Source organism: Ranitomeya variabilis, chromosome 2 (genome assembly GCF_051348905.1).
Source record: "Ranitomeya variabilis isolate aRanVar5 chromosome 2, aRanVar5.hap1, whole genome shotgun sequence".
In the NCBI taxonomy this organism is placed as follows: Eukaryota; Metazoa; Chordata; class Amphibia; order Anura; family Dendrobatidae; genus Ranitomeya; species Ranitomeya variabilis.
The window spans coordinates 625222564-625238125 of record NC_135233.1 but is presented as its reverse complement, the minus strand read 5'-3'; the positions used below and the strand labels follow the sequence as shown (position 1 = coordinate 625238125).

Below are 15562 nucleotides of genomic sequence, written 5' to 3'. Positions count from 1 at the left end.
CGGATGTAGAGAGGAGACGACAGAAAGCGGATGGAAGAGAGGAGACGACAGAAAGTGGATGTAAGGGAAGGAGACGACAAAGCCGGATGTAAGAGGGAAGGAGACGACAAAGCGGATGTAAGAGAGGAGACGACAAAGCGGATGTAAGGCTGCTTTCACACATCAGGTTTTTTGTTTCAGGCGAATTCCGGCTCTTCCGCCAAAAAACGGAATTGGAAACCGGATCCGGCTTTTCCCCCGTTGAATATTATTGGCGCCGGATGGCCCAGCGTTCCTTCCGGTGTGATGCCGGATCTGGCGTCGAGTCGATTCCGGCGTCTGGAAAAAACGTCTACTGTAAAGTTTTTTTGTCTCCGGCGAAAAAGTAGGAAAGGCCGGATCCGGCCTTTCCGGCTTTTTGCAACAATGCATGTCTATGGACGCGGGAAAGCGCCGGATCCGGAAAAAGTCGGATCCGGCGGCCGTATCCGGCTTTTTACACTGAGCATGCTCAAAAACCTATGGTCAGCCCCCTGGACTATATATAAAGCAGGGCCATGAGGCCTTTATCCATTTCCAGCCAAAAAGCAGAAGAGCCAACACCCTGCCAGGATGGAAGGAGCCAGAAACCTGCCAGAGAGCCTGAATCCTGCCAGAGAGCCGAGAACCTGCCAGAGAGCCGAGAACCTGCCACAGAGCCGAGAGCCTGCCACAGAGCCGAGAGCCTGCCAGAGAGCCGAGAGCCTGCCCCAGAGCCTGAGGCCTGCAGTCATGTCTTCAGGGAGCCCTCCTCCTCCTCCTCGTCAACGCACAGAGGTAAATATGAACATAAGTTCTCTTGCTCCATCGTTGGTGTGTGTGTGTGTGTGTGTGTGTGTGTGTGTGTGAGAGTGTGTGTGAATCTATAATGTATTTTTTTTATCTTTCATTGTAGGAAGCTGATGAAGCTGACCCCCCAGTAGAAGAGGTGCTCCCCGAAGAAGAGGGAAGGGGTGGAGAAACACACGGAGAAGGCTCACAATTGGTATGTATCTGTCATGTATTGCGGAAACACACCCTACACTACACACAAAACATAACACGAGATACTTACAACAAAACACATAGAAACTGATACTTTCAAACCTCACACAACACATACAAAACTTATTATAGATTTCACATGGCACACAACACATAGAATGGCTACCAACAAGCACATAATTTTTTTTATTTTTCTTCTAGAGTTCGGAATCTGGTGCCCAAGCAAGAGGTCCTTCCATTGGCTCCCAGGGTCGTCGGCGTCAATCTCGTGGCGGCCGTCACCGTGTAGGTTTCTTTTTTTATTTTTTGGGGGGAGGTTAGCAATGTTTCAAATTTTGTGTTAATTTTTTTTTTCCTCTTTTCAAACAGGTTTCACGGCGTGCTCCTGATTCTGACGGTGAGGAGGTCGGTCTTGATATTGACCTCATCATCGATCTTGTCCGAGACAGGGAGCCGCTGTGGAACATGGCTGACCGCCGCCATGCTGATCTGTCAGTGAGCCGTCGACTCTGGGAGCAAATCTGCCGCGAACTGATACCGAGGTGGGAGGACCTTGATGTTCGGGCCCAGATTCGAGAACGTAAGTATCCTCAGTTCAGTTTTGGTGATGCATTCTAAAATGCTGTTTCTAACCAAGTTGTCTTTCTCCTTTTTTAACAGGTGAGCAGATTGTGAAAAGGTGGCGGTCGATCAGGGATCGCTTTAAGAAGGAGTTCAACAAAGAGATGTGGGCCCCGAGTGGATCTGGAGGACGCAGGAGCACGTACAAATATGCAAGGGTCCTGTCGTTCCTCAGGTCAACGATGGTCACCCGAAGGTAAATATTACCCACCACATGCACTAATGTTTTAAATGTCTAAACCTCTTTTGCCCTTTCAGCCAGGGCCATGCAATGACAGTATATTAATATTTTGTTTTTCTCCTTTTTTTCCACAGTACCGTCGAGAGCACTCGGGAGCCTGCAGCACAGTTGAACCCTTCTGGGGCGATCCCTCAGGAGGCCGCCACCGAGGGACACTTTGACAGTGAGGAACCCTCTGCACCTTCCCACTCTGCACCTTCCCACTCTGCACCTTCCCACTCTACTGATCCCTCTTTCCGATCCACGAGCGCTGGAGCATCCTTGCCAGTTCCATTGCATGTAGCTGCTGGTGAGGACATAGTGTTTCCTGTACCCCACCCCTCTGCTGCAGCCACCTCTAGTACACCTGTAGCATCGTGGCGGTTTCGGCAGAGGGGTCAGGTACATAGTTATGCTCCCGAGTTCTTGCACCTGAACGCATCGTTCCAGAACTGTCTGAAAGTTTTGTCCGAGCAAATGGCTGCAGGTTTCAATTTCATAAATAAAAGTATGCTCGAGATGCATACACTTCTGGTAACGATGCGTTCAGAGGCAAGACAGTCACCGAACAACACTTTTTTTCAGTCGGTGCTTGAGCCAATGGAGACGCTATCTACTTCTCAGCAGATGCAAGTAATGGAATCCTGCCAGTCTACTCTAGAGCTCATTGCCTCTAGAGCAGATAGTCTTTCCAACAATCCTCCAACTGTCCCCCCTTCAACTGTCCATCACTACAGCCAGTACCATCCTCCTGACCCGTACCGCCAAACTGACCGTGCCCCATCCCGCCCACCTCACCATCATCCACATCGTGCCCCATCCCAACATCCACAACACTTACAGCGTTCCCGTGCCCCTTCCCACCAGCCACACTACCAGCCCCGTGCCCCTTCCCACCATCCACACTACCAGCCTCCCGCCCGTGCCCCTTCCCACCCATATGATGATCCCGACCCATACAACTTCCCATCTACTTCATCCTCGCCTCCTCTCCCTGCCCACTTCCAACAGCCTCTATCACCCTCTTCCCAAACATCTTCTCCACACATCACTCATTCTGCCTCCCAATCCTCACAAAACATTACCTACACCCCTCCATCCTACCAAATTCCTAACCCCAATCCCACTTTCTTGTCCACCCGCTCAATAGCTTTCTCCACTCCTTCACCCCTAACTATAGAACATTCCTCACCACCACCACATTCCTCTCTCCACACTCCCACTGTCGAAGTGTCCCTATCCGACAGTCCCTCCGACAGTATCTCCACCCCGACGTATGAAAACATTTAGTTACCTGTATGTTTTTTTGGTTGTTTAATAATGTTAATAAAACTTTTTGGTTGAAAACTATCTTGTATTTACTCATTAGGGACAAATAACACTTTTGTTAAACAAGGTTTATTGGTAACAGCTAAAGTACTTTGGGTACAACCCAAACAGATGCACATCTTGGTTAAAAATTAAAATCAAACAGGTACCCAACAGTGCTAAAAGGAAAACCCAAACAGGTACACAACATGGGTAAAAGGTAAAAACCAAACAGGTACACAACATGGGTAAAAGGTAAAAACCAAACTGGTACACAACATGGGTAAAGGTAAAAACAACAGGTACACAACATGGGTAAAGGTTACAGTCATTACTAGGTACATACAAAGTGTTTAAACTCTCTCATCCTGCCAGTGTATTCTTCCTTGGGGTGAAATAAAATATTCTGCAAAGTGATCCCGTATTCTGGAAACTGTGGCAGAACTTCTGTATGTTTGGTTGCTATAATCCGTCAAGGTGGTTTCGGAAGAGTGGTCCTCAATGGAAAGCTGTTCCTTGGATATAACATAATTGTGTAGGACAACACACGCTTTCACCACCTCATCCACAGTGTCTGTCTTCAAGTTAATGGATGTGAGTAGAACTCTCCATTTGGCGGTTAGGATTCCAAACGCACACTCCACCATTCTCCGTGCATGTGTGAGTCTGTAGTTGAAAATTCTTTTAGTATTCGTTAAACCACGGCTGGAGTAAGGTTTCAAAAGATGCTCGGAAAGCTGAAAAGCTTCATCCCCAACACATACAAATGGCATTGGTGGCTCAGAGGTTTGAGGCAGTGGTCTTGGGGGGGGGGGGGAAATTGAAAGGTTTGTCCATATAAATGCCGCCCCATAGAAGACAGTTTGAAAACTTGCGAATCATTAGAACGGCCATACGCCCCAATGTCCACCGCTACAAATTTGTAATCCGCATCAGCAATGGCCATCAGCACTATGGAAAAGTACTTCTTGTAGTTGAAATATTGAGATCCAGAACCAGCCGGTTTCACGATACGGATGTGTTTCCCGTCCACCGCACCCAAGCAATTGGGAAACTGGCACACTTCCAGGAATCTGTCAGCTACTTCCAACCATGTCTGCATTGTGGGATGTGGAATGTATTCTTCATGCAGAGAGTCCCACAGTGCACGGCAAGTGTGCCTCACTATTCCTGATATGGTTGAAATGCCCAGTCTGGACTGAAAATGTAGTGAAGACAGGGATTCACCAGTTGCTAGCAATCTGTGGACAAAAGCAAGGCTGTAATTACTGTAAATTCAAAATATCAACGAAAGTGCCCTACAAGAGTTGATTCAAAAAGAATGCTTACCGAAGAGTGACCATCAGACGCTCAGCCGGGGTAATGGAGAATCGGCAATAGGTATCACTCCTTCTTATCAGATGTTCAACCCGATCCACCAATATATCAAAGTTCTCCGCTTTCATCCGAACATAGCTGAAAAACTTGTCGGGGTCACCTCGAAGCTCCATATACAAAGTGGAAAAGACTCCCCGGGTCATTCTCTGTGCCGTGATGGGGTGGATCCACAAACGGCGTCGTCGCAGACGCATGACACGCTGTCTCTCTTGCTCTTTCTGAATAACAATTGCTTTCAATCGATTCGCTTCTGTGATGAAATCCACGTTGTTCTGCAGAATCTTTGCAATAATGCCATCCATCTTGCTCTGTATCTTGCTCCTCTCCAACCCGTCACAGATGTTAGGAACACTGTATATATAGTTTTAAGCCGGCCAATCAACGTTTTAACCTTTCAGGGGGCGTTTTTAACAGCCGGATCCGTAAAAAAACGGAAAGAAAACCGGACGAACCGGATGAGACAGATCCGGTTTTTCGCCGGATCCGGTGTCCGGATCCGGCGAAATACCGGATCCGTCTCATCCGGTTGCCATCCGGTTTCCTGATAAAAAACCGGATACGGTGATGCGGCGCGATGCCGGAACCGGCATCCGGCATCCGGCAAAAAACCTGATGTGTGAAAGCAGCCTTAGGGTATGTTTCCACGGTCAGGAAACGCTGCTTGTTTGACGCTGCAGCGTCAAACAAGCAGCGTCCAGATGTTCCAGCATAGTGGAGGGGATTTTATGAAATCCCGTCTCCACTATGCGTGGAAACCCGCACGCGGCGGCCCTGCGACTCCGGACATGCTGCGCGTCTTTTCAGAACGCAGCATGTCCGTACACCTTGTGGGGACGCAGCGTCCCCGCAAGGCATATCACAGGGCCCTATGGCGAGGGGTGCGATGATCCCGGATGTGTACTGTACACATCCGGCACCATCGCGTCCCATTAAGGGGGTGGGGCTTATCGCCGAGCGGCTTCGCCGCTGCGCCGATACCGGCCCCCAGACGGACCGTGGAGACATACCCTTAGAGAGGAGACGACAATGCGGATGTAAGAGGGAAGGAGGAGACAATGTGGATGTAAGAGGGAAGGAGACGACAATGCGGATGTAAGAGAGGAGACGACATATAGCGGATGTAAGAGGGAAGGAGGAGACAATGCGGATGTAGATCTGCGCTACTCTCACCTCAGCGTCTCGTTGTAGATTTCGGCCATGCTGACACTAAGGTGATGTTCCCAGCTTCTGGATCTTTCGCTCACTTCTGACAGCAGCAGGCGAAGGGCCCTCTGGTTTATCCCAGGATTAGAAGCAGTACCCTGCCAAAGGGTACAGATTTATTCAAATGTTCTCCCATATAGGCTATCCTCTCCTCTCTACGGGCCCTTACCTCCATGCTGTATGTTTTACCAGATCCTGTCTGTCCATAGGCCAGAATACAGACATTGTACCCGTCCAGACAGGACGTGATGAGCGGAGAAACCTCATCAAAGACCTACAAGACAAGAGAGCGGCTGCAGCAGTGTCCTCCAGCACTCCTCAGCAGGCACCTGTCCTTTTCCTACCTCCTCCTGTGTTGTGCTTGGAGGGAAAACTTTGTCAAACTCGAAGCTCTGCCTTTTTCCTTTGTTAGTGATGTGCAAGATTCCATCATCATCCTGGTCAAAGGTGAGGATGTTCTGTGCCCCCGGACCTGTGCCATCATCAGATGTGATGGGCCGCACACGAACAAGCACACGGATGTTCCCTGATGAGACAGGAGCCCTGTGTCCTTATGATAAAGTAATGCAAGCTGCCCGGATACTATAGCACCTCAGCCACTATACTCGGGGGTCCCATCCATGAGGTGCCCGGTGATGGCCGAGGTGCCATGGTGGACATAGACAGCACTCGCTCACCTCGTAGACGCACCAGTTGGTTATGGCACTCTTTGCGCAGATAGAGTTCCTGCCTGTATTTGGAGAGGAGCTCGGCGTTGGTGTCTTCAACACTTTTCACACCTCGAGAGAACTATGAAATGCACAGAGTTATGGCACATCATGTCCATGTCCCCACTACCCTTCCATCTGGCCTCTTGCACTACGTACCTCATCTTGGGCCTCTCGCATGACCTTGTACACCAAGCCCGGAAAGTCTCGTACCTGTCTCTTCAGAACATTGTAGTCGTGGGTCAGGGTACGGAGCGCTGGCTGTAACATGAGGAGATTCCTGCGGACACCTAACAGGAAACATTGACCACTGAGATGGGGGGCTTCAAAGAACATCAAGGCTTTACATGTTTCTAGAAAATTCATGGCCTCTGCACAGAAATCTGAGAAGAAATCTATAGAAGACACCACAGGTGAAGCGGTGGGTGGAGAAGTGGAGATATAGATTGGGGCAGCAATAGGACACTTGGGCAAGGTCCAGGAACCGATAAAAGGGATGGTCAGCAGGAGAATCCACAATTTGGCGATGGTAGTTCAGTGTCATCTGGCACTCACCATCCAAGCTCTGATGCACCGCTCTCATCTCCTCCTGGGCTCGCTCGAATGCCTCCGACACCGCCAGTTCCTTCTCCTCCTGCAGGGAACGGAACTCCTCTACCATCTGCTCCTGTGCACGGTCCAGCTCTGTGGCATACAACGCCACCTGCAGGGGACGGCAGTCACTTAACACTTATTCAGGGATCTCTTATAATGGGTGGGCAGCTACAACTGGTTGTTACGCTAAAGTCATAGACCAGACCATGGCGATAGCTGGGGGTTCTTACCTGAGGTGCCTAGGCAGTCGGGGGCTCAGCCTCTGACTGACCCTGATCTCTGCTTGAGAGGTAGTCGGGGCTCTATCTTCTGGAGGATTTCTTGGGGGCCCCTATCTAAGGCACATTGGTAGTTGGAGCCATGTACTATGCTTGAGAGATAATTGGGGCCCCTAATCTAAACCATGTTCGATGTCCTGATCTAAGGTGCAGCAGTGGATGTTGAACAGATGTTCTCCTGACCTGAGCATGAAGCTTGGACGTCTCTTGTTGTTCACGCTGCAGATGCTTCTTTATGTCTTGTACAACCTGATTCTGTCTATCCAGTTGTTTCTGGAGATGGAGGCTCCGGTTCTCTGCCTGGCCCAGAGCGTGCTTCATCGCACCAGATTCAACCTCAATGTTCTTCAACACATACTGCAAAAGAGAGTTTACTCAATACATGTGTCATACACAATCTACACAACACATACAGTGGGTACGGACAGTATTCAGACCCCTTTACATTTTTCACTCTTTATTTCATTGCAGCCATTTGGTAAATTAAAAAAAAAAGTTCATTTTTTGTTTCTCATTAATGTACACTCTGCACCAAATCTTGACTGAAAAAACAAATGTAGACATTTTTGCAAATTTATTAACCCCTTTAACCCTAAGGGTGGTTTGCACGTTAATGACCGGGCCAATTTTTACAATTCTGACCACTGTCCCTTTATGAGGTTATAACTCTGGAACGCTTCAACGGATACCGGTGATTCTGACATTGTTTTCTCGAGACATATTGTACTTCATGATAGCGGTAACATTTATTCGATATGACTTGCGTTTTATTTGTGGGAAAAAAAATGGAAATTTGGTGAAAATGTTGAAAATTTCACAATTTTACAACTTTGAATTTTTATGCCCATAAATCACAGAGATACGTCACACAAAATACTTAATAAGTAACATTTCCCACATGTCTACTTTACATCAGCACAATTTTGGAACCAACATTTTTTTTTGTTAGGGAGTTATAAGGGCATGTGTCCACGTTCAGGATGGCCGGCGGTATCGTCGGAGCGGCAAAGCCGCTCGGCGCTAAGCCCCGCCCCCTTCTGGGACGCGATGATGCCGGATGTGTTAACTGTACACATCCGGGATCATCGCACTCCTCGCATAGGGCCCTGTGATATTCCTTGTGGCGACGCTGCGTCGCCGCAAGGAACACGGACATACTGCGATCTGAAAAGACGCGCAGCATGTCCGGAGTCGCAGGGCTGCCGCGTGCGTGTTTCCACGCATAGTGGACACAGGATTTCAAAAAATCCCCTCCACTATGCTGGAACATCTGGACGCTGTGTGTTTGACGCTGCGGCCCCACGCAGCGTCAAACACGCAGCGTTAACTGACCGTGGACACATACCCTAAGGGTTAAAAGTTGACCAGCAATTTCTCATTTTTACAACACCATTTTTTTTTTTAGGGACCACATCACATTTGAAGTCACTTTGAGGGGTCTATATGAGAGAGAATAACCAAGTGTGACACCATTCTAAAAACTGCACATCTCAAGGTGCTCAAAACCACATTCAAGAAGTTTATTAACCCTTCAGGTATTTCACAGGAATTTTTGGAATGTTTAAAAAAAAAAAAAATGAACATTTAACTTTGTCACAAAAAATTTAATTCAGCTCCAATTTGTTTTATTTTAGCAAGGGTAACAGGAGAAATTGGACCCCAAAAGTTGTTGTACAATTTGTATACGCCGTTACCCCATATGTGGGGGTAAACCACTGTTTAGGCGCACGGCAGATCTCGAAAGGGAAGGAGCGCCATTTGACTTTTCAATGCAAAATTGACTGGAATTGAGATGGGACGCCATGTCGCGTTTGGAGAGCCCCTGATGTGCCTAAACAGTGGAAACCCCCCACAATTTACACCATTTTGGAAAGAAGACCCCCTAAGGAACTTATCTAGATGTGTGGTGAGCATTTTGACCCACCAAGTGCTTCACAGAAGTTTATAATGTAGAGCCATAAAAATAAAAAATCATATTTTTCCACAAAAATGATTTTTTCGCCCCCATTTTTTTATTTTCCCAAGGGTAACAGAAAAAACTGGACTCCAAAAGTTGTGCAATTTGTCCTGAGTACGCTGATACCCCACATGTGGGGGTAAACCACTGTTTGGGCGCATGGCAGAGCTCGGAAGGGAAGGAGCGCCATTTGACTTTTCAATGCAAAATTGACTGGAATTGAGATGGGACGCCATGTCGCGTTTGGAGAGCCCCTGATGTGCCTAAACAGTGGAAACCCCCCACAAGTGACACCATTTTGGAAAGTAGACCCCCTAAGGAACTTGTCTAGATGTGTTGTGAAAACTTTGAACCTCTAACTGTTTCACTACAGTTTATAACGCAGAGCCGTGAAAATAAATTTTTTTTTTTTTTTCCACAAAAATTATTTTTTAACCCCCGGTTTTGTATTTTCCCAAGGGTAACAGGAGAAATTGGACCCCAAAAGTTGTTGTCCAATTTGTCTTAAGTATTCTGATACCCCATATGTTGGGGTAAACCCCTGTTTGGACGCACGGCAGAGCTCGGAAGGGAAGGAGCACTGTTTTACTTTTTCAACGCAGAATTGGCTGGAATTGAGATCGGACGCCATGTCGCATTTGGAGAGCCCTGATGTGCCTAAATAGTGGAAACCCCCAATTCTAAATGAAACCCTAACCCAAACACACCCCTAACCATAATCCCAACCACACCCCTAACCCCAACTCCAATACACCCCTAACCCTAATTCCAACCCTAACCCCAACACACCCCTAATCCCAAACACACCCCAACCCTAACCACACCCCTAACTCCAACACACCCCTAATCCCAACCCTAACCCCAACACACCCCTAACCCAAACACCCCCCAACCCTAACCACACCCCTAATCCCAACCGTAAATGTAATCCAAACCCTAATTTTAGCCCCAACCCTAACCCTAATGGGAAAATGGAAATAAATACATATTTTTTTATGTTTCCCTAACTAAGGAGGTGATGAAGAGGAGTTTGATTTACTTTTATAGCGTGGTTTTTTAGCGGATTTTTATGATTGGCAGCTGTCACACACTGAAAGATGCTTTTTATTGCAAAAAATAGTTTTTGCGTTACCACATTTTGAGAGCTGTAATTTTTCCATATTTTGGTCCACAGAGTCATGCGAGGTCCTGTTTTTTTGCGGGACGAGTTGACGTTTTTATTGGTAACATTTTCGGGCACGTGACTTTTTTGATTGATTTTTATTACGATTTTTGCAAGGTCGAATGAACAAAAAACAGCTATTCATGAATTTCTTTTGGGGGGGGCGTTTATACCGTTCCACGTTTGGTAAAATTGATAAAGCTGTTTTATTCTTCGGGTCGGTACGATTACAGCGATACCTCATTGATATCTTTTTTTATGTTTTGGTGCTTATATACAATAAAAACTATTTTATAGAAAAAATTATTTTTATATTTTTGCATCGCTTTATTCTGAGGGCTATAACTTTTTTATTTTTTTGCTGATCATGCTGTATGGCGGCTCGTTTTTTGCGGGACAAGATGACGTTTTGAGCGGTACCATGGTTATTTATATCCGTATTTATGATCGCGTGTTGTTCCACTTTTTGTTTGGCGGTATGATAATAAAGCGTCGTTTTTTGCCTTTTTTTTTTACGGTGTTCACTGAAGGGGTTAACTAGTGGGACAGTTTTATAGGTCGGGTCGTTACGGACGCGGCGATAATAAATGTGTACTTTTATTGTTTTTTTGTTTTTTTTAATTAGATAAAGAAATGTATTTATTGGAACAATATTTTTTTTTTTATTTAGGAACTTTTTTTTTTTTTACTTTGCCCCAAGGGGGGACATCACATTATAGTGACAGATCGCTGAACTGACACTTTGCACAGCACTGTGTCAGATCACCGATCACACAGGCACAGCAGGGAGGCTTCCCGGCGCCTGCTCTGGGCAGGCGCTTGGAAGCCACCTCCCTGCAGGACCCGGAAGGCCCCCCGCGGCCATTTTGGATCCGGGCATGCAGGGAGGAGGAAGTAGGAGACCCTCGGAGCAACGCGATCACATCGCGTTGCTCCGAGGGTCTCAGGGAAGCCCGCAGGGAGCCCCCTCCCTGCGCGATGCTTCCCTATGCTGCCGGAACGCGGCGTTCATGTTTGATCGCAGTGTGCCGGAGGTTAATGTGCCAGGAGAGGTCCGTGACCGCTCCTGGCACATAGTGCCAGATGTCAGCTGCGATACCTGACACCCGGCCCCGATCGTCCGCGTTTCCCCCGTGAGCGCAGCTGATTGCGCTGGACGTACTATCCCGTCACTGGGAATTAAGTCCCAGGTCACCTTGACGGGATAATACGTCCAATGGGATTAAGGGGTTAAAGAAGAAAAACTGAAATATCCCATGGTCATAAGTATTCAGACCCTTTGCTCAGACACTCATATTTAAGTCCCATGCTGTCCATTTCCTTGTGATCCTCCTTGAGATGGTTCTACTCCTTCAATGGAGTCCAGCTGTGTGTAATTTAAACTGATAGGACTTGATTTGGAAAGGTGCACACCTGTCTATATAAGACCTCACAGCTCACAGTGCATGTCAGACCAAATGAGGATCATGAGGACAAAGGAACTGGCCAAGGAACTCAGAGACAGAATTGTGGCAAACCACAGATCTGACCGAGGTTACAACAGAATTTCTGCAGTACTCAAGGTTCCTATAAGCACAGTGGCCTCCATAATCCTTAAATGGAAGTCTTCCTAGACCTGGCCGTCCAGCCAAACTGAGCAATTTTTGGTGAGAGAGGTAAAGAAAAACCCCAAGATCACTGTGGCTGAGCTCCAGAGATGCAGTAGGGAGATGGAAGAAAGTTCCACAAAGTCAACCATCACTGCAGCCCTCCACCAGTCAGGCCTTTATGGCAGAATGGCCCGACGGAAGCCTCTCCTCAGTGCAAGACATATGAAAGCCGCATAGAGTTTACTAAATAACACATGAAGGACTCCCAGACTATGAGAAATAAGATTCTCTGGTCTGGTGAGATGAAGATAGACCTTTTTGGTGACAATTCTAAGCGGTATGTGTGGAGAAAATCCAGGTACTGCTCATCACCTGCCCAATACAATCCCAACAGTGAAGCATGGTGGAGGCAGCATCATGCTATGCGGGTGTTTTTCAGCTTGTGGGACAGGACGACTGGTTGTACTTGGCCACATTCATGTTTCCTTCAATGGCAGAGATATCCTGGATGAAAACCTCTTCCAGAGTGCTCTGGACCTCAGACTTGGCCGAAGGTTCACCTTCCAACAAGACAATGACCCTAAGCACACAGCTACAATAACAAAGGAGCGGCTTCAGAACAACTCTGTGACCATTCTTGACTGGCCCAACCAGAGCCCTGACCTAAACCCAACGGAGCATCTCTGGAGAGACCTGAAAATGGCTGTCCACCAATGTTCACCATCCAACCTGACGGAATTGGAGAGGATCTGTAAGGAAGAATGGCCGAGGATCCCCAAATCCAGGTGTGAAAACTTGTTGCATCATTCCCAAGAAGACTCATGGCTGCACTAGCTCAAAAAGGAGCTTCTACTCAATACTGAGCAAAGGGTCTGAAGACTTATGGCCATGGGATTTTTCAGTTTTTCTTTTTTAATAAATTTGCAAAAATGTCTACATTTGTTTCAGTGTAGATGGGGTGCGGAGTGTACATTAATGAGAAAAAAATGAACTTTACTGAATTTTCCAAATGGCTGCAATGAAACAAAGAGTGAAAAATTTAGAGGGGACTGAATACTTTCCGTCCTCACTGTACAATACACAATATACACACAATCTACACATCCCATACAATACACAGTCTACATATCACGTACAATACACAGTCTACACGTCACGTACAATACACAATCTACACGTCACGCACAATACAGTCTACACATCACGTACAATACACAGTCTACACATCACGTACAATACACAATCTACACATCACATACAATACAGTCTTCACATCACGTACAATACAGTCTACACATCACGCACAATACACAGTCTACACATCACGTACAATACACAGTCTACACATCACGTACAATACACAATCTACACATCACATACAATACAGTCTACACATCACGTACAATACACAGTCTACACATCACGTACAATACACAGTCTACACGTCACGTACAATACACAGTCTACACGTCACGCACAATACACAGTCTACACATCACGTAGAATACAGTTTACACATCACATACAATACAGTCTACACATCACGTACAATACAGTCTACACATCACGCACAATACACAGTCTACACATCACGTAGAATAGTTTACACATCACATACAATACAGTCTACACATCACGTACAATACAGTCTACACATCACGCACAATACACAGTCTACACATCACGTACAATACACAGTCTACACATCACGTACAATACACAATCTACACATCACATACAATACAGTCTACACATCACGTACAATACACAGTCTACACATCACGTACAATATACAGTCTACACATCACGTACAATACAGTCTACACGTCACGTACAATACACAGTCTACACGTCACGTACAATACACAGTCTACACGTCGCGCACAATACACAGTCTACACATCACGTACAATACACAGTCTACACATCACGTACAATACAGTCTACACGTCACGTACAATACACAGTCTACACATCACGTACAATACACAGTCTACACATCACGTACAATACACAGTCTACACATCACGTACAATACACAGTCTACACATCACGTACAATACAGTCTACACGTCACGTACAATACACAGTCTACACGTCACGTAGAATACAGTTTACACATCACATACAATACAGTCTACACATCACATACAATACGCAGTCTACACATCACGTACAATACGCAGTCTACATATCACGTACAATACACAATCTACACATCATACGCACACAAACTGCACACATCATACACACTTCATGCATCATACGCACACACAATACGCACATCATACCTAATCATATGCACTGCGTACTTCATACATACACATACATACTGCACGCTTCATACGCACACATGCACACCTCATTCACACTGCGCGCATCATACCTGCACATCCTACATGCTGCACGTTTCATACCTGCACATCATACATGCTGCACGTTTCATATGCACGCACTGCGCCATCATACCTACACATCATGCCCACACATACGTACACACAGTAACATCTTGACGACATTGAGATGTTATTCTTGCCTAAAATGTTCTTTTCTTCACCTCCTCATGGCATCATCCATCCCCATCAATAAGATGGTTCCTGTGGAATTCCAGGAGTGTTATCGGAGCCTCAGACACCAATAGACAAGCCATTTCTGTTTTATCTATTGAATGAGACCTGCTCCATTCCTAGTGCAGCAGGTCCGTGAGAACCAGAACCTTTCAGGTAAGAATCAAGGTGATGTTTCTGCTTTCTCTGGATCTGCGGAGGTGGTGGGTGGCCCGGTGCCAGCTGGGCGCGACATTGGGGCAGACTTATAGTAGATGGGTCAGTGGTGGGATGGTTACAGTTGGGATAATGCTTTTTCCGCTCTTCAGCTGGCAGCCGGTAAATTTTTGTATATTTCTGGTAAGGCATGACACATGATTAACCTTTATTTGCGGCGGTTGAGAGAGCTGGTACTCCCTTAATCTGCGATTCAGCCTCTCCTCTTCCTCCACCCTCTCACGTATGGAGTCCCTCACTCGCAGTTCAGCCTCGGCCAGCCTCTCTGCTTTCTGCTGAACCTCGTGTTGTAAAGTGCAGATGAGCGCCTTTCTCTCAGCCTCTTCGTGCTCCAGGTGCAGGAGACGCTGCCTCATAGCCTCCAGTTCCTGGATCACAAAAAGAAAAAGCCGCTTATCACAGGAGATTGCCAGTGCGAGGTCTGACCACAGCCCTGAGGTGGCAGGGAGGGCATGGTGTTACCTGACTATTTTCATTGTCCTGTTCGCTCCTGAGATGCTGCAGCTCCTGCCTCAGACGTCTGTTCTCTGACACCAGGATGTCACGGTGCTTCTCCAAATCTGTGTCCCCCTAAAAGTAAAGGATGTGACTTATTCCTGATTCCATATGAAAAGTTTGGCCAAGAACGGTTCCTGGTTTCCCTGGATCGGCGGCGGATTACCGAGGGGTGTCCCTGTTTTCAGATTCTTGATTGCAAGATTCAGCATTCTCCATCATGTTTTTAATATGATAGATACCCAAATATTATCCCAAACTGGAGC

General features: G+C 46.7%; 2 protein-coding genes across 5 annotated transcripts in view; one reads left to right on the top strand and one right to left on the bottom strand.

Moving 5' to 3' along the window:
- The window catches only part of KIFC3 (kinesin family member C3), a 77278-nt gene that overhangs the window by 4977 nt on the left and 56739 nt on the right, over positions 1–15562 (bottom strand). For 2 of the 4 annotated variants that reach the window (XM_077288992.1, XM_077288991.1), the window contains exons 4-14: positions 15264–15371; positions 14948–15169; positions 7494–7667; positions 6994–7141; positions 6598–6728; positions 6409–6520; positions 6076–6257; positions 5901–6005; positions 5699–5829; positions 4481–4879; positions 3186–4392 (exon numbers count right to left, since the gene is read on the bottom strand). In XM_077288992.1, coding sequence (XP_077145107.1) covers positions 3870–4392; positions 4481–4879; positions 5699–5829; positions 5901–6005; positions 6076–6257; positions 6409–6520; positions 6598–6728; positions 6994–7141; positions 7494–7667; positions 14948–15169; positions 15264–15371 — 2235 coding nt within the window. In that variant the 3' untranslated portion in view covers positions 3186–3869. Of the gene's footprint in view, positions 1–3185; positions 4393–4480; positions 4880–5698; positions 5830–5900; positions 6006–6075; positions 6258–6408; positions 6521–6597; positions 6729–6993; positions 7142–7493; positions 7668–14947; positions 15170–15263; positions 15372–15562 lie in introns of those variants that run through there. The other 2 variants (XM_077288994.1, XM_077288993.1) reach the window with 1 other exon arrangement.
- LOC143808972 (uncharacterized) lies at positions 220–3222 on the top strand. Its single transcript, XM_077292151.1, has 7 exons — positions 220–795; positions 914–1003; positions 1204–1287; positions 1372–1582; positions 1663–1819; positions 1939–2601; positions 3213–3222. Exons 1-7 carry the CDS (start codon positions 592–594, stop codon positions 3220–3222), a joined length of 1419 nt encoding a protein of 472 aa, XP_077148266.1. The 5' UTR covers positions 220–591.

What these genes read in the sequence shown, in the direction of transcription:
- LOC143808972 (XM_077292151.1), top strand. Translation starts at nt 592, where the DNA reads ATGGAAGGAGCCAGAAACCTGCCAGAGAGCCTGAATCCTGCCAGAGAG. An exon ending in ACGGAGAAGGCTCACAATTG is followed by an intron (nt 1,004 to 1,203) that starts GTATGTATCTGT and finishes TTTTTCTTCTAG; the next exon opens with AGTTCGGAATCTGGTGCCCA. An exon ending in TCAACGATGGTCACCCGAAG is followed by an intron (nt 1,820 to 1,938) that starts GTAAATATTACC and finishes TTTTTTCCACAG; the next exon opens with TACCGTCGAGAGCACTCGGG.